The following is a 19,813-nucleotide window of genomic DNA, read 5'->3' as shown; positions in this document are numbered from 1 at the left end:
GGCCTTCCAAAAAAGAATCAGATAAAGCTTTAATTTCGTTAGTTAAAAACAGATTTCTCATTAATGTGACTAAAGGCGGACAGATCTATAATAATCAGGTCGTCAAATAGTCTACGGTGTAACGCGCCGATGATAATCCGTAAATCAGACAGCGAGTATAGATTTTGTTTAGATTTCCGACCGGTAAATAAGGTAACGAAAGTAGACACATATCCAATACCGAGAATAGATGCTATTCTAGACAGTCTTCGCGGTGCAGTCTACCTATCAAAAATAGATTTGCAAGCCACGTTTTTGCAAATTCCCTTATCAGAGGAAAGCAAACAGTATACGGCGTTTGCTGTGCTGGGTTTAGGTTTTTGGGAATTTAAGCGGATGGCATTCGGCTTCGTAAACGCTCCGACCATGTTCACGGATGCGCTGTTTGGGCCATAGAGATTAATTTAGAAAAGTTCGATTTCTTTTGTACAGAGGTAACTTATTTAGGATACTTGCTATACGGTAAAAGCTTACATCCGGACGACGAAAATGTCAAACTGATCGCCAAATATCCTTCGCCGCGTAATATCGCTCAATTGCGTCGTTTCCTCGATATGGTAAGATGGTGCGCGCGTTTCATTGAATACGAAAGCAATATTAAAGACCCGCAAAAACCAACTATGGGAGTGGGGGATCGAACAGCAGATAGCATTAAAAAAGTTGAAACGCGCATTAACAGAGGTGCTGGTACTTGCACGCCTCGATTTCTCAAGTCTCTTTTATTCACACTGCGATGGCTCTTCCTTCGAAGTAGGCGTGTATTTGGTACAAGTGTTAGACGATGGCGAACATCCTATATGCTACACCGGTCGAATGCTTAATGCGGATGAGAAGAATTATACGGTAAGTAATCGAGTTTTTGGAGGTACTTTTTGCGGTTAAGAAGCTTCGGCCGTACATAGAAGGGCCGCACTTCATTATCGTCACGGATCATAGCACGTTAACTAGGATCTTTAATAAACACGAATTAATAGGTAGACTAGAGAGATGGTAGCTCGAAGTTCAATAATTAGACTGTGAAATTATGCACCAGAAAGGAGTGCTGCATCACCTGCCGGACGTTATTTCCCGCGGGTTCGAGGGTGAGCTTGAGGTCGGCGCGTTTGATGAAGTGCAGGATAATTGGTATCTTCAACATATCAAAGACCTATTCCAGAGATCGTAAAAATTCGAAAACTGGAGAGTGGAGAATAATGTCCTGTACCATCACATGCTCGACTACTTGCTTGATCCAGTGACTAATCACGAGGAGTATTGACGCATGGTAATGCCACTCGAACTGAGAGAACGCATCGTAAAAGATGCTCATTGTAAACCAACGTGGGAACACTTTGGCCGCGGAAAGATATATAATCATGTGGCTAGAAAATACTATTGGCCGGATATGTGATACGACGTTAGGACGTTGGTGGACGAATGTGAGCAATGCCATCGGTATAAGGAAGTCCAGCAAGCCCCGCAAGGCTTAATGGGCAAACGAGTGGTAGAGAAACCATGGGGAGTAGTAGCAATTGATGTGGTAGAACTGCCCTGTAGTAAAAACCGGTTCAAATACATCGTTGTGTTTCAGGACCTGTTTACTAAATGGGTCGAACTAAAACCGCTACGGTCGGCAGATGGTCCTGCTCTCGCCGCCGCATTCGAAAAGTTGATCCTTTTCCGTTGGAAAATGCCCGAATATATTAATTAGCGACCATGCAAAGGCTTATCGGTGCAAAATCTTTCAGGATAGGCTTAGTCAGTACGGTATCGAGTACTTATTCTGTTCGGCGTATCATCAATGGAGCCATCCGGTAGAGGGTGTCAATCGGACACTTAAAACGATGATCGTGATATTTGTAAATAAGGATCACCATAGTTGTGACCAATATTTACATGAGTTCCGTCATGTAATAAATATGGCAACACAGGCATCGACCAAAGTATCACCAACGTTCCTGAATTTTCGCAGAGATCCACACCCAATCAGAAGTCTCTATCATGAGGTCAAGGTAAAGTCGCCAATTATAAAAATCGATACTTAAGCGTGGGAGAATAGATTAGTGCGTCTCAATGCGCTGCGTGATTTAGTAACTAGGCATATTGACGATACATAGGTGAACCAAAAAAAGCATTATGATAGAGGTAAGCATCAAGTGCTTTTTCAGGTAGGTGACTTAGTTTTGCGAAAGGTTCATACTATGGTAGCAGGTAGAAACGCCAAACTTGAAAAGAAACCTCAGTGGAAGCCCCCGCTGTAGGATCGCATGTAAAAAATCATGCCCTGCAAGACCCTAATACGCGTATATTTCTGTCAATTAGCCGAGAACCTCTCGTCTGCCGACTGTAGTCCAGGCGCAGAAAGAGTAACATGGTACGGAAGGCGATACGAATGTCCGGAAAAGTCAGAATTCTAACGGAGTCTACATACCGATCCTGAAGAGGTGATACATACCAAACCCACCGTCTCGGCAGATTTAAATACCGAGTCCCCGATAATAGGAGCGGCGCAAGGGTTTCGTCAGAGCCGCAGCATGTGGAAGGAGTCTGAGCCAAGAGATGAGACTCTATGGTAGCTGTACATAAAGATTGGTTGTTAACGAATTCGAGCTCTATACGATTCGGAAACTTCCCCTACAACGATGGACGCTATGGGGCTGTTAATTGTTGCTGAACTGGAAGCCAGGTTATATGTGATCAGCGTAGTCTACTGCCAGTTATTTAATGGTAGTCAGGAATCGATAATAGGTCACCTATGCTACCGTCTACTTTCGAAAGAATAACGAAAATTGTCTGCGTGGCAGTAATTCTCTAATTAGCAAATAAGTGCTACGTAGGTATGAAATTCATGACAGAGTTCAAGGTCATGTCGGATTTCTCCTAAAATATCATTCTTTTACGCGACGAGCAGATGCTGGTTAGGATGGAAATATCCGTAATTAAAAGGCGCAAGGCAAACGTCTTTACGGGCATTGTCGATGCCACGGACGAGCACAGAACAGAGATTCGATAGATAGTATATAGAATGCTGCTTGCTCTAGGAAAGATGCTGTATTACGCTTTGGATGCAGAGTACCATATCAAGGTCAAAAGCTCCATTCTAATCAAGCAAACGTATTTTTTGTAGGTAACTTTGTCTCTCTGAAGGTCGAACAGAAAATGCACCGTTCCACACTATGCTGGAATCAAGTATAATTGAGCCCTTGAAGAGTGGATGGTCGTGTCCGGTCGTTGTGGTGCCAAAGAGAGCGGGTGAATATCACTTCTACATTAATTTCTGAGAGGTAAACCGAGTTACCGAGCCAGACTCATATACGATTTCGTTTATGTAGGATATACTGTTGCGGTCATGTGACGCCAAGTACGAATATAGTTCCACGCTCGATCTCAGCTTGACATATCATCAAGATGAATGCGAAAGCGCGCCCTTTAACAGCGTCTACGGTACCTAATATGGGCCATTATCAGTTTCGTCAGATGGTGTTTAGCTTTTCATACGCGGAAGTCACCTGCCAGCGTCTGATATACTCGGTAATCGGGCTGGATACGCCCTTTTGCTTTGGCATACCTGGATGATATCATTATCATGTCAATTACGTTTGAGGAGTATAAGAAGCACCTGAATGTGTATTAAGAATCAGTTTGAGCGTCAACGCCGAGAAAAGCGTCTTCTGTAAATCGGAAACGAGATTTCCAGGCGTCTTGCTCAACCGAGAAGGTATCAGGCCTGAATCCTAGAAGGAACGCCGATCGTCGACTACTCTTCCCCTAAAAATGTTCGGAAGCTGCGTAGTTTCATGAACATGGTATCATGGTATCGGCGTTTCATTGAGGACTTCGATACACTCACTGAGTCCTTTATTAAACTCTCCCGGAAAGGAGTACCGTATGTATGGAGCCGGAAGTAACAAGAGGCCTTCATGAGAATTAAAGCCCTCATAACCTCAGCGCTAACGAGGTCCTTGGATCCTAACGAAGAATTCATTCCAAACAGACATTAGTAATACGGGCAGCGCTGCAGTTCTCGCATAGTTAGTTAATAGAGGAGATTGGATAACTAAGTTCGCCAGCCGCATCCTCAACAATGCAGAGCGCAATTACGTGGTATCGGAGAGAGAATATTTATGCTTGGTGTATGTTATCGAGAAGTTCCTTTTGCTTCAAAATCACTTTTGAGATTTTTCTCTTCATCCTTATTAATAATATAAATTTCATGGATGTGTCTAAAATACATGCAGTAAGAAATCAGCGTTTAAAGGTATGACAATATTGAAGAAATTGAAAAAGAAAGACCAAGGAAGATATTCTTGCTGCAAAATTGTTAAGTGACAACTTTTAAAATTCACTTAATCCTGATATATGTATTAATGTAATGTAAAACTTATATATATTAGTATTATGTATAATTGCGCCGCGCGTATTAATTGTACACGTTAAGCACGCGTGGGCGGTTCGGCGGCCGCGTAGTAATGCAGTGACGGCGTAGTAACACTCTCGCGCGGCATGACTGTATCGTCCACGCCTGACACGCCAGTCTCGTGCCAGAGCTAATCACGACCAGTCGTACACCCCATAATTCTCTTCAGATTTACGTACAGTTTTATTCAGTTCTTTTCATACAGTTTTGATCTCAGTTTCTTGTCAATCAGTTTTTATTTATCGTTAAATTCCTAAAATCAGTATATTTATATCCTTCCTATCAGCGATTAACGTATACGCGCGACGAAAGTAACAGCGTTCATTAACGCATTATTATTAATATATATATATATATATATATATATATATATATATATATATATATATATATATATATATATATACGTATACAGCGTACGATCAGACCAATTCCAGCACAATTACTTGTTACAAGGATAACAGTTATTATAAGGACCAGCTAAAATAAAAGGATTATATTTCTTGGACGAATATTTTAACAATATACACATTTATATAACTATATAAATTCAAGGACAAGTCTATTAATAATAATAATAAATAAACATTTAACAAGTAAGTAACTCAAGGTTCATTAGTGTAAACTTGTCTTCTTCTTACCTATTTCTCTATAATAATAATAATACTTGGAATAATTACCATTTGGCAAATTTCCACGTATTCATTTTGTGTATAACTACATATATATACATATATATATATATATATATGTATGTCAAAGATCGATTCAGACGACTTTTTATAGATTTTAAATATAACATTATAGATGTGTATAGATTCATAAATGTTGGTAATCTATAACAAATCCCGATCATTTAACAATAAATTAGTTTTCTGACTTATAATCGAAACAGGCGACTATAATCTATAAGTCTTCGGAAACGAGTTCATAAACCAAGTGAAACCTCTAGGAGATTATATTCTTCAAACAAAAGTTATCAGCTGATTGACAATTTAAAATATCAATAAAGGAAACTGATTATCATGTTATATAAAAATTTCAACAAATTTATGTCAAACAGATTCGCATCTACTTCATTTAAAGAAAAATTAAATATTATATAATCAGGATAAAAACTATATTCTGATAAAAGCCAATTATGAGGGTAGAGAATCGATTTAAAATAGATATTTAACAGAGCAAAACCCATATGGGACGACTCAAAAAAAATACTACTCAATTAAACTCATCAGTGCCCCTAAATAGACATAAAACTTTGAAAGAGTCAATTTGTAATAACACTAATAACATTTTACCAATAAGTAAAGCTTCAACTAACACGTAGCATACAAATAGAATAATAAATTTATTAAGAAATTAATAATTTTGTTAATTTATTATTGTGTCTATATCGCAAATATATATCGGGCCAGAGCCGTTTCAGGCGACTTACTCCGTACAGCTTACATTGCTGACCCGTACAAATACTCAAAATATCCACAATGATTCGGACGATGATTTGTGAATGACAGACAATTTTTACCTTTAGCTATAGCTAGCTGAACATCGGTGAGTTCTAGATATATGATAGACTGTAAGTTTTTCCTTATTCTAACCTGAACTGGTATAATTTACGGAAATATATATCGGGGTTAGAGTCGTTTCACACCAGTCGGATCCAAGCGCCATTTCTTCAACACGCTTCGAATTTGGCAGAGTGCTTAGTTAACTTCAGCGAGACTCTCGTGTTTGCAAGAAGTGATTTCCATTCGCACCAATATGGCGTGTTTTGTATTGATTCTATATACAGCTATTAATATGGTGGGTTTTCTTATCGATCATAATTTTCATTAGTAGTTGGAGAGAACATACACCATCAAAAACGCGTTGCTGACTACGCAAAAAAGTGGTTTCCCATCCTTACATGTACAAATACTCAATTTCTTGACCATTAACCAGGAGATATTCCATAATCGTCACAGATATAATGTACCGATAACCATATCTCATTGAACTTTATGTTTTTGAACATTTGTAACTGGAAAAATTACCCTCTATTTTAAAACTAAAGTTATCTAAGAAATAAACAATATATGTATAGCCAGAGCCGTTTCAGGCAACTTACTCCGTACAGCTTACATTGCTGACCCGTACAAATACTCAAAATATCCACAATGATACGGACTATGATTTGTGAATGACAGACAATTTTTACCTTTAGCTATAGCTAGCTGAACATCGGTGAGTTCTAGATATATGATAGACTGGAAGTTTTTTCTTATTCTAACCTGAACTGGTATAATTTACGGAAATATATATCGGGGTTAGAGTCGTTTCAGACGAATCGGATTCAAACGCCATTTCTTCAACACGCTTCGAATTTGGCAGAGTGCTTAATTAACTTCAGCGAGACTCTCGTGTTTGCAAGAAGTGATTTCCATTCGCACCAACATGGCGTGTTTTGTATTGATTCTATATACAGCTATTAATATGGTGGGTTTTCTTATCGATCATAATTTTCATTAGTAGTAGGAGAGAACATACGCCATCCAAAACGCGTTGCTGACTACGCAAAAAAGTGGTTTCCCATCCTTACATGTACAAACACTCAATTTCTTGACCATTAACCAGGAGATATTCTGTTGGAATAATACAACGACACGTTCACTTCTATATCAGTGAGGAAGGGACAGCGATGCTTATGTTTTTCTAGGAAAGGTGAATTCTTGTTGCCCCTTCTGTCTCTACTCAAGAGGTCACGAAGGATTTGTTTTATGCCGTGCAAAACCTTCAATACGGAACTAACCGACGCGACAGACAGTCGCAGTTTTTCACAAGGCAGTTTTTCACATCAAGTTATTCAGTGTTTCTTTGCTTTTATAAACAGTGTTAATTACGTGCTACTTTTATGTATGCATTGCATGCTGTCTTATTTTATTACTTGTATTATTAATAAAGTTCTTTTTATAATAATACTTTATATTTGAATTAATAACCGACATATTCCATAATCGTCACAGAAATAATGTACTGATAACCATATCTCATTGAACTTTATCTTTTTGAACATTTGTAACTGGAAATATTACCCTCTATTTTAAAACTAACGTTATGTAAGAAATAAACAATATATGTATAGCCAGAGCCGTTTCAGGCGACTTACTCCTTACATCTTACATTGCTGACCCGTACAAATACTCAAAATATCCACAATGATACGGACTATGATTTGTGAATGACAGACAATTTTTACCTTTAGCTATAGCTAGCTGAACATCGGTGAGTTCTAGATATATGATAGACTGTAAGTTTTTCCTTATTCTAACCTGAACTGGTATAATTTACGGAAATATATATCGGGGTTAGAGTCGTTTCAGACGAATCGGATCCAAACGCCATTTCTTCAACACGCTTCGAATTTGGCAGAGTGCTTAGTTAACTTCAGCGAGACTCTCATATTGAATATGAAATTTTCCATTCCCTATTTTCAAGCTATACTAGTTTTTTAAATATATATCTGGCTAGAGTCGTTTCCTACGACACATTGTCAAGTGCCGTTTTTATTATTTACCTTTATTGTGCTGAAGCTATTTTCGTAGAATTAATAAAGTATGAGTGTTATGGAAAAGCGTGATGTTCGTTAACTCGAAAATACATGTATCAAACGCGATCAAATGAGCCTAAAGTTGTATAAGTATTGTGGTGAATAGCAAGGCATAAGCGTTGTTCAAATATTTTGACTTGTGTCCAGCAATATGGAGCATAAGACAACAAGATCTTTTGCTAGTAGTTCTTTTTCTGAACTTCTCTTCAGTTTTAGTTTCTTCTGTATGAGTGTTACCGATGAGGTTATACCGCTCTGATGGGAGGCTGTAAGAACAATGGCATATTGACTTCGAGAAGTTTATAAGAAATAGATATCGGATCACGCAATAAAATTTAAATGATTAGTTGAAAATTAATGATAATTCAAGACATCTATTGATATCTGTTTTTTGGTAGTGGTAGAAAAATAACTTCTATAATTTTCGTGTTAGTTTATAAAATGAGTGACATATATATACTATTGTAGTATAATTACAGATCGATTCAAAGGTACTTATTGAAATTGACTTTTCTTGTATTTTTAAGTATATTTGGTCGTGGAGATTACATATATTCAATTAACTGAGGAATAAATGGTTAAGAAGTTTATATTTTTATTTATATTTCACGTGTTATAACGAACGGGAATGATCCTCGTTATATGTCTTTAGCTTTCATTGCATAAATATATTTTTTATAATTATTGTATTTCTGTATGTTCTTGTAAGGAGTACTTCTGCGCCGCGGAGGATTATGTAAGTTGAGGAAGAGAGAAAGAGACAATCTTGTTTTAGTTTATTTATAAATACTCACAAATAGAGAAACACAATTTGCGTTATAAGAATGTGTTAATATTTATTATATCATAAAAACGTAGAAAATTTAAAGTCTAATAACATCTGCGTGATAATCATATTTCACATATCTCTTTGAAAAACTAAATAAAAGTACATTTTAAACGTAAATAATTAACGTACAAATTATCGCCTCAGTCAGTATGAGGATTTTACAAGTGTGTTTCTTACACATTTTTAGATCTTTTCAATTAGAATAATAAATAATAATTTATGTTATATGATTAGTTAAAATCTTTGAAAAAGCGAAAAAGTACATTTTTAATGTACATAAAATAAATGTTATAGAGTTTTACATTATGTTTTGATTCTCTCAGTTGAATACAATCTGTTATATATCAACTTAAACTATATAAACAAAATCAATAATAAAATAAATATTATAAAATAAAAATAGTAATATTAGTCAGTAGAGGACATTTTATGTGCCTCTTTCACACATTTTTGAATACGTCGAACTGAATAATCTCTGTAAAAGGACGACTCCATTGCTTTCAGACAGTCTTTTTCGGTAGGTATAGTTTTTTTTTTTATGTGGTGCTCAAACGTTTCATAAATTTTAGATGGTACCATGTTTCTCTTTGAACTTGAATTATTGTTTACACATTCTTCTGTAGATATCTGTTTTCTTAACGAATGGATACATGTTCGCGTTGAAGCAACATCTCGGTTGAAAAATATTTGCTGATTTTCGCGGAGCATTTTTGAAATTTTCGAGCCACATATCTTCAATTTGCTATCTATTATTTCATTTCTAAAATAATTTTGTATGATTTCAAGTTCTTCCTTTTGCCACCTACGTTTACTTAATTCTGAAATAGTACAATGAAACATTGTTAATAAAATCCCTTCACTTAAGAAGATTTAATAGTATCTTAATAAATTCAAAAATTTTAGTAGAATCAGATGATTCATATGATAAAAAATCTTTCTTATCATTAACAAAATAATAGATTGCAAAATTTACTTCCGTTAGGGAAATTAACAATGAGTAATATATTTAGATTCCAAACTAATACAAGAATACAAAGTCGTACATTAACTAATTTATATGGAATATAAATATTTAAAAAGTATGACGGTCTTACGTTTAGTTTTACCAGATCCTGAAGATTTTGAAGACTGACGGACAACTGGTAATGATATTTTAAGTGCAGAATCTAACGTGGAAGAATTATCACAAGTAACTTTTGTTACTGAATTGATTTTGAATTGTTTTCTCAATGTTTTTTATTATTTGTTCAACTTCGGTAGTCAAATCTAACTGTGATTTTGCAGATATTTTTAAACTATTGGTTGCATCTGAAAATTTAATATATAAAGTTTTATTTATATGATTTCTCGTAAAATGAAACAAAAGATGCTTCAAAAGTAAAACAAAAGCAACAATGTAAGTTATCAATCTTCGATAGTAAATTTAGTGTCATCAAGAATTAGTTACCTTCGTTTTCTGTCATGACAACTGGTAATGATATTTTAAGTGCAGAATCTAACGTGGAAGAATTATCACAAGTAACTTTTGTTACTGAATTGATTTTGAATTGTTTTCTCAATGTTTTTTATTATTTGTTCAACTTCGGTAGTCAAATCTAACTGTGATTTTGCAGATATTTTTAAACTATTGGTTGCATCTGAAAATTTAATATATAAAGTTTTATTTATATGATTTCTCGTAAAATGAAACAAAAGATGCTTCAAAAGTAAAACAAAAGCAACAATGTAAGTTATCAATCTTCGATAGTAAATTTAGTGTCATCAAGAATTAGTTACCTTCGTTTTCTGTCATACCCATTTCCAATAATTTGGAAATTTGAGTAACGACGTGAACGATCTGTGGCTGTCGGTATACCTGCTTATGGATGTCTAAGCGGTGACCCAAGAAATAGCTAGTTCTTCGTAATCGCGTTCTGATAAATTTAATAAAGCACATAACGTTGCTATGTGTTTACGCATCGCAGTTCCTCGAAGACTTTCCGGATGCTCTGCTCCGCATTGCTCAGAATATCTGCGTATTATTCCACAGGGTTCGGGAACTTTAAACTCCTCAACTAAATTTGAACTAGGTAAACCGAAAACATACGGATTTTCTTTAGGAACTCTAGCAATATTTCTAAATGAGTAAAATAATTCGTAGCACTCTTCATCTTCTGATGAAAGTAGTAGTGAAACTATACGTGATCGCTTTGCTAGTGTATATACGTGCTTATATGTTTTGCCCAATAACTGACTTTCATTATCTAGTTTATTATAAACTTCTGGCATAGTTTCTACAATACTTTTTTTTTGTTATAGTAGCGTGTTTCAAAATACGCCATGTCACCGACACGCTTGCGATTAAAAATGAGCGAAATTAATAGCTGGCTTTCGCCAAGCTGTTCCCAAGCTTTTTTCGTAAAGCCGTCCTTTTCTAAAGACTCCCGAGCTTCTTTTCTCATCTTTAGAGCATACGTATAAAACCTTGTTACATCTTCCGAACTAGTTTCTAACACTTCTTTGTCAGCTACATGCCTCACTGTAGACTGTGAAGCTTTTTTCGTTAAGGAACTTCTTATATCTACTTCAAATCTATTTTGAAATGAAATGCATTTATTTTTTTTCTTTTCAAGACTTCTTACGATTTCTAGATTACTTTCGTTTAATTCAAGTTGTTCGTTCAAATAATCTAATTGTAATTTTATTAAATCATCAGTAAAACTGGCAAGTTGTGTTGCATTTGAAGGGTGCTGGTAGATACCAGTAGTTGCTTTGCCTGCTACTGCCTCTATTGCTGCTTCATATTTTGCTGAAGTATTTAAGGTAAATGCGTCTCCTAACTCCTGAATATCGTCACATAAAAGAAGTAACTCTTCTGTCATACGTCCAATTAATCGAGCCTCTTGTCGTATTTGTGTTAACATGGAACGTTTCCTAATAGCATTTTCGTACTTTTTTAAACGCATATTTACATATAAGATGATTAAACGGTCTTTCAAAAGTACATCTCCTATAGAATCTGATCTCAAAGCACACATCAATTTGGCAGTCTCTTCGGTAGCACAAACATGAATTTTCAGATTCGATCCTTTAATATAAGTTTTCAAATTAACATTTCCTTTGAGTTTGTCTTGATTAATACACTTTTTAACATGTGTAGCTAATCTTTTACGAATATATGAGCCGTGACAATTGGGGCATTTTGCATAATCACTCGGCTTAACTTCTTTTTTAACGACTTCTTTTTCATTTGCCGTGTTATTTACTATAACTTTATTTTCATCTCCATTTTTATTTTGCTCTTGCAGTTTCGCGTTATCTTCAATCACTTTTTTAGGCTGTCTTTTACCTGCCAAAGGAATTCTACAAACCTCTAAATTATCAGAGATTTCGTTTCGATAATCGCGTCCTCTGTTTAGTAACATTTTCAATAACCAAAAACGTTCAAGTGACTTTGGTTTCATACCGATAAATTCTTTTACTTCGGGTTCATCAGAATGCATGGCCTCAAGATGTGGTGGCAATTTAACAAAATTCTTATGGCAGAAGGGACATGTATAAGTCCCTGAACTTTTTTTAATTTCATTCAATTCTTTAGATTTGTTTGTTAGGCTTCGTCGCTTCAAGATTTTAGATAAATTTAAATCTATCACTAAAAATTATATGATTGTTTAATAATAATAATAGATATTATAAAAATGGAAATTTATAGTGATACTAACAATGTAAATGATGAATGGATTATGAGAACACTGAATTGAATATTATAAATGAAATTATAAGTTAAGTAAATTCCCCAAAAATATACCAAATGAAATATTTTTTAAAAAATGTTAAGGTGATTCCCGTTCTTTCGACTACTGTTGTCAAGAAATAGATATCTCTTTAAAAATGAAATTTAACTTTGAAATAAACTCGGAGGTCACGTTGAAGGTCAAATTTAAAGAAACCAATGGATTTCTCGTAAAAAGTTAGAAAAAGAATTTACTGTTGAGAAAAATATTTGACTTGGAAAGTTTCTGGGAGTATCCATACTTTTTGGATACCCTACATATGTAGACTAAGAATTTATTCGCTTTTTTTACTAATGTCAGTTTTCATAATATGTTGATCTATTGTTCAACTAATGACTTATTTTATAATTCAGATATTTCTAATGAAATTGAGAAACATAAACAAAAAAATCTTTCAATTACCTTTTCGAGTGGATGATTTACAAGCTGAATCTAGTGGCGATTGTGACTTTGAATTTGGTACGACGTTCTCTATGTTATTGTCATCGTTTTCTTCATAATCTTCCATGTCACTTTCATCATGTTCTAATGAATAAAAACATATATATATATATATATACAGTAATAACGTGTCATTTGAAAACAATTAATTGATAATACCTGAAGGCTCGTATGACCTATCTCTTGGATCTAAAAAAATGAATGTCGAATTATAATTATTTAGAAGCGAAAATAAATCATAAAATACTTATGGATTGTATTTATTACCATCGCCATCTTCGTCATCACTCTCAATTTTTCTACGCTTAAATGGCCGGTTTTTGATTGCTTCTTCTGGTGAATCATTATTTTTTTCAGAATTTACAGCATCGTTTCCAACATTGCAAGTATTTTCTTCTAATGATACTAAACTATTTGAAGTATACAACCTCTTCTTAATTTTGTTTGTTATGTCATCATCTAAATGGAAATTATTAAAATTTTTTATATAATCATATGACTATTTGTATTTAAGTAAAGTGTCAAATGTCAAAAAATAAAATTTTTTTAAAAATGATGCATGTATAGCAGGAATTGATATGATTTTTCTCTATTACCATTAAAATATTAGTCACTAGAAAAAGTCAAGCTTTAAACATTATCTTGGCGGGTTTGATTTTTAATTACAAAGAAATATCATTAATTATTAAATAATGAACCTTTAGTAAAATTTCATACTGAGTGGACGTAGTTACATATGCCTAAGTACGAGAAACTAATACAGAAATTGAAAGTGATACACAAGTTAATATTGGTAGTAGTTGTCGCGCTAATCGTATCATCTTTCATTCAGTATTTATGTGTAACTAATCACAAGCAAATTCAGAAGTGAAATTAAAATCCAAGCCGAAATGACATACAAATGGATCTCATGCCATCAAAAAATGAAAAAAAAGCTGGTAAGAGGTAGGTGGTAAACGGCTGAGGCATAGTTCATAAATAGTAATCAAAAGCCCAAACGTTTTACGTACAGACGCCACACCAACTGTAACTGTCTACCAATTTGAACTGTTGAGAGATTAAAGAAAGAGAAAGATGTCAAAATGAAGAGGACATAGTTTAGACATTCAAATCTCCATCGATTTATGTAGAGAAAGTGGAAAATATCAGACCTTTCTAAGAATTACTTAATAGTATAGGTAATAATAGCTATACTTATCATACTAATATTCATAGAATATTATAAATGCCCAACGCCACTTTTCACAATGCAACTGGTTATTCGCAACAACAACTTAAAAATATTAAAGATAAACAAGCTATTCAATACTGTAGAAAGAATATAAGTCCAATCAAGTGTCAAATAAACAATGCACACTACCGAGCGACAGTCAGGGAGCGATGTAAATCGTAGCTAGTAATAGAATTAACAAGCTAAGCAGTAAATTCTAATTTTATATACGCTCAAGGTGCGGCAGATAAACAAACAGATTCTATTCAAATTTAATAACCGGTACTGCTTACCAACTAGTACCAAATGAAGTAAATCGTGACAATAAGCTAGAAATAATGATTGAAAATCTCATGGATAAAATGGAGACGATGTTGATTCTATTGAGAGCTCTGATTAACAAAATACCAAAATAAATGATAAATTCAAAATAGCTATTTCAAGTGCTAACGGATTGAGTCAATGAAAACTAGAAATTGAAAATTATCTCACTCGTAAAGAAATAGATGTGATCATAAAAACCTCTTTTTAGAAGTAAGCATTATTTTAAAAACTTAAATTATATTGGTTATCAGTCTGATAATCTTGGCAATGAAGCTCATGGAGGCACTGCTATCAGAATCGTACGTAACTAACATTAACTTCAGAATTTAAGTCGTTGATTACATTACAAATAAATTCTCAATCAAGGCAGGTATTCCACAAGGAAGTGGCCTGTATCCCATTTTATATACAAGTCTACACAGTCAATATTCAAGTGAGGTGAAATATCACAACAAGAACATATGCAGACAATTCAGCACGGTTGACCACAGAAGAAGAATGCAATGAAACCTTCTTTACTATACAGATATTTCATTAAGATTCAAATTTGGCTAAAAACTGAAAAATAAGAGCGAATGAGAGAGAACAAATGTAATAACGTAACGATCACATTTAAAAAAAACCATTCCGCTGGTCTCTTTATGGACGGTAAAAATATTGCTCAAAGTAACCAATCAGAATATCGAGGAATGCATCGTATTCTAAATTAAAGGGATTATTAAGACAACAAAAACAGCTAAATCTTAAACTTAGAAAAATGTATTAATTGATTCGAGAAAATCTCAACTTATTCTTGAAAATAAACTTCTTGTGTACCGATCAATTTTCAGACTATTATCGATTCCAATTTGAGACCCTCGAGATCCTCGCTAACGTACCTTGGTTTATCCCTAAGAAAATTATTAAAAAAGATCTTTAATTCTAACAAAGAAAGAAGAAATGATATCGATTTTCAAGAAATACAAAAAAGAGTTACAAATCAGCTCAGAACTCGTATTGTATACGAAAATATTTGTAACCCTTGTGTAAAGAAGTATAAGTAACTCATCTAGTTTTCTTGATAATATTAATTAATGGTTTAACCAATTAAGTCGAGAACAAGTCTGCCCATGGGAAGAATACGCTGTTCATGTTTGCAAGATGATTGATATTCTATTTTTTTAGAAATTTTCATGCTTTAAAACCTATTTTACTTATTTTAGAGAGATTTTTTTATTAAAACTTACTAACACCATATAAATCAATATTTATTTTAAATGTTTGGAAATAAGTTCTTAATCTATATGAATAATATTATAAACTTTTGCGCTTACACTTTCTTGATGGTGTCTCCTGATTGGTTGACTTAACCATAACATTCATATTTTCCTTATCTGGAGCATCAGTTTCTGAAGGCAGAACCTTTGAGCAATAATCATGAAATAGTAGAGCTGTAATTGGATCCAAGAATATTTGGTTATTAATTGCTCAATATATTGAAAATACTAAAAGAATGGATTAACATTTTCATTTCTCAACAAATGTTATACTATTTAAATCATATTTTCTAGCTTAATAATATTAGATTTATAATAAATCAAAGATTATAAGAACAATTCTGATAACGTTTATGGTATAATTTCATAAACATTATTTACTGAAAAATATACTATTACAATTCTAACAATAAAAAATTGTATACAATTCATTTTAATAATAAAATATAAGATTAAATTTTTTCACTAAAATAATGGTAATAACAACTATTTCACAGTATTTGAGCAGAAAATAAAAAAACATTCTAATTTTCAATAGATAAGAACAGACGTTTCCATGTGAACGATTAAATTTAATTGTAAGTTTGAAGTGAAAGTTACCATGGGCTATGTTCCACTTTGTATCCGTAAACCCAATCGAAAATGCATATGTTCCTACATGCCCACTTTCCTTTAAGAATAAGGAAACGAAATGGAACGCAGCTACGTTTCAGAATGTTCAAGACGTTCTATTAAAAAAATGAATATAAATTCATAACTTTTATTATACAGGGTCTCCAAAAAGTAACAAAATACTCAAAAAATTGTCCAGACAAAGTAACTTTCCAAAATGATCAAGGTTATACTTGAAGCAACTTTTTACCGGGAATCCATTGGTGACGTTAAATGTGACCTTGAGTATGATCTGTAATGGCATTCGAAAGAGAGGAAAATTTTACGTTCAAAAATGTACTCAGGTCAACTTCATTATTTCCAGCAAAGGTCTGAAACTATACAAGACTATACTCAACCGACAGAGGGTCAAAGTTATTAGGTTATCGAGTTATTGGTTTATCGATGACTTATGATCCGAACACATTTCTGGACGTAAAATTTCCCGCTCTTTCGAATACCGTTGTCAAAAATAGGGTTCCATTTGAAAGGACAAAGCTAACCTTGAAAGAACCTTGGAGGTCATGCTCAAGGATATATTTAAGGTCACCAATGAATTCTTGGTGACAATGACTTTGTCTGAACAATTGTTTGGGTATTGTTTGGATACTCTGTATAGTTCGTTCAATAATAAACGTTAAAATTAGATTTCAAAAGTATCTGACACAGGGTATTTTATTTTATTCAGTCCACGAGAATAAATTCTAGATTTGACTTTTCTAGAAAATAAATTTTAGACCAAAGCTGTTAGGTTTAAGGGTAGACATCTGATGATGATCTTAAAAATTACCTTGAGCTCAACCTTTAAGGTTTTCTCAAGGTCAATTGTTTTTTTAATAAGAAGCTACACTTTCTACATCGGATATGGAAAGAGTGGAAAAGTAATAGGCAAAATAATATATTGGAGTTTTTTTCTGACCTCGACAAAGTCGATTATAAGACAATGCTCAAAAAACGTGCGGTAGCTGTTCATCTGAGTTTTCTGATAATATCAACGTTTTAAAACTACATTTATACGAAAGATCAATTTGAAATGTGACAATGACCTTATAAATTCTATTCTTTAGATTATTTTCAAGGTCACTGAAATAAGAGTTATTTCTTGAATCGGAATGTATTATTTTAACATCGGCTCTAAAAAATAAAGAAAATATAAAGCGTTAATATGTATCAATGACTTTGATCTTCAAATCAACATTCAAATACATTTGAAGATCTCATTTTTCTAGTTCAAAGCTTACTGCCTCAAGCTTATAATTTCTAAATACTCATACCCTAAATTCACAAAATTAAATGTTCCGATTCAAGAAACAACTCTTATTTCAATAATCTTGAAAGTGACCTCAATATCATCATTTATAAGGTCATTGTCATATTTCAAATCGATCTTTCTCATAAATGTACCTTCAAAACGTTTAGACTGTCAGAAAACTAAGATGAACAGTTACCGCACGGTTTTTGAGCATTGACTTTCAATCAACCTTGTCGAGGTCAGAAAAAAACTCCCAATATATTATTTTAAACGTAAACTTTTCTGCTCTTTATTGAAATTCTAATACTCGAACAATATGTAAATCAATTTAATAAGAAATTTCAGAGCATTCACTACGGGTGAAAAACTTTCAATTTATTGTTGCAACGTTTCGAAGACTTTATTAAATTGTCTCCCTTATCAGGCTACAAAAAACAGTAATTAACGAATTGAACATATATGTTATCCAAGTAAGTAATAAAACGACAATAACACAACGCTGAATTCACCAACACTAAATAAAATAAAACCCTGTATAGCGAAGTTATAACAATTTTTTAATAAAAATTAAATGAAATATGATCTTACCACCTTCCATAACTGTTGAATTTAACGCTGTTATAGGACCATTTAGGGAACAGTTTTCTAATTCAAGTGAACTTTCATCCATTTCTGTAATAATATTATTATTTTTAACCATTAAACAGTACGCTATTCAAGATATAATTAAAAAAAAGCTAGTTTCTGATTTATAATGAGAATTATAGCTTACGTCTAAACACCGATGGTACATTATCAGGAATCATTGCTTGGTATGGTATATCAAAACTGTTTGTAATGGAAGGGCTAGAGGTTGTATTTGTGACGAATGATAAATCATTTTCCTCCAAGTAATTTTTCTTTTTTTCAATATCAAGACGGGTGTTTTCTTTTTCTAAAATAAAATAAATATAATGCTATAATATCTTTCAGAATATTTACGAATATTACTTTATTAAACTTATTCGAATAATTGATTAGCATATTACTATTATAACTATTTTTAGAATAAAGTATAAAAATATTATAATTGTGTATTATTCAGTCTGATTTTCGCTTTTCTCTATTTAATATATGACGGTAATCTATCAAACGCCCATATATTAGCTAATTAGCAACATATATTATGATGCTACCTCATCTATAGGTTCACTTGTGTATGAATGATAATAAAAGTTGCAACGAGCAAATTAAATTCGCTGGAAGTTAAAATTCGGTAGCATAAGCTAGGCTGCATAAGCTGCTGGCTTAGTATCAAGAGGGAGAGAGTGCATCCGGGGCTGAGCCAATCATCTCGCGCGCCGATTTAGTTTGATTGAGCTACTGTGCGAGCCGGGCGCTTACATAAATTTTGACAGGTTTCTTTGGAGTTCGATTACGTCAGCTGGTAGCCAACAATAGTAGCTAATTTTACAGTAACGATTAGTAGCAGCACACAGAAGTAGCAACAATCGCACCTGGAAAAGACTGGTTTCGCGGCATAGTCTCGACTGATTACCTTAGTTAGAAGTAAGTGTCGATAATTTTCTTTGCGATTTGCGATTTTGTTTTGTTGCGTGCGTTTAGTAGTTTGCGCCGAATTTTTTTCCCATCTCTCTGCAACCCGGTTTTATTAGCGTTATTTAAATCAAGCGTGCATCAGTCTCTCGGATATCTATTTATTGTATTTTTTTCTTTTGGAGAAATAAATCCCTTATTGTTTGAATCACACCGTACTCTTTTATTACCACCACATCAGCTTTCACTTTCCTGGTCAAATTTGAATTCGCTTTTAAAATTTCGTAGGCGGTAGTCTAAAGTGTCGTACGAAGCGCAATTTGTCGTCAATCAACGATTTCGCGTCTTCCACCGATCCCTACCTGAGGAGAGAGGTCACTGATTGAGCTACCACCGGATATCATCGGTAATTATTTACGAGAAAGAGAAGACATCAACGACATATTGTTGCATTTTGCAACCCGACCCGCGACTTGGAGGTTGACAGTTTTGCGCTCGTATTAAAGGCGGGGATCATCAT

The 19,813-nt window shown here is 33.7% G+C and overlaps 2 protein-coding genes across 5 annotated transcripts in view; both read right to left on the bottom strand.

Moving 5' to 3' along the window:
• The window catches only part of LOC131664074 (potassium voltage-gated channel protein Shaker), a 1,178,399-nt gene that overhangs the window by 692,843 nt on the left and 465,743 nt on the right, over positions 1–19,813 (bottom strand). The gene's annotated exons all lie outside the window — the stretch shown is intronic.
• On the bottom strand, positions 9,277–13,144 carry LOC131664096 (uncharacterized). Its single transcript, XM_058934963.1, has 5 exons — positions 13,026–13,144; positions 10,627–12,481; positions 10,298–10,487; positions 9,945–10,158; positions 9,277–9,668 (listed from the first exon to the last, which is right to left on the bottom strand). Exons 1-2 carry the CDS (start codon positions 13,129–13,131, stop codon positions 11,124–11,126), a joined length of 1,464 nt encoding a protein of 487 aa, XP_058790946.1. The 5' UTR covers positions 13,132–13,144; the 3' UTR covers positions 9,277–9,668; positions 9,945–10,158; positions 10,298–10,487; positions 10,627–11,123.

The sequence above is a fragment of the Phymastichus coffea genome, unplaced genomic scaffold (genome assembly GCF_024137745.1).
Source record: "Phymastichus coffea isolate CEN01 unplaced genomic scaffold, Cenicafe_Pcof_1.1 PCOF00003, whole genome shotgun sequence".
NCBI classification, from domain to species: Eukaryota; Metazoa; Arthropoda; class Insecta; order Hymenoptera; family Eulophidae; genus Phymastichus; species Phymastichus coffea.
The sequence above is the reverse complement of the archived record's forward strand: the minus strand, read 5'-3'. Positions and strand labels throughout refer to the sequence as shown.

Bases quoted from the DNA above. Each gene is read 5' to 3' on its own strand.
- LOC131664096 (XM_058934963.1), bottom strand. From the start codon at position 13,131: ATGGAAGATTATGAAGAAAACGATGACAATAACATAGAGAACGTCGTA. The intron at 12,482-13,025 runs GTAATTGAAAGA...TATAATTTTTAG, and splicing joins TAAATCATCCACTCGAAAAG to TGATAGATTTAAATTTATCT.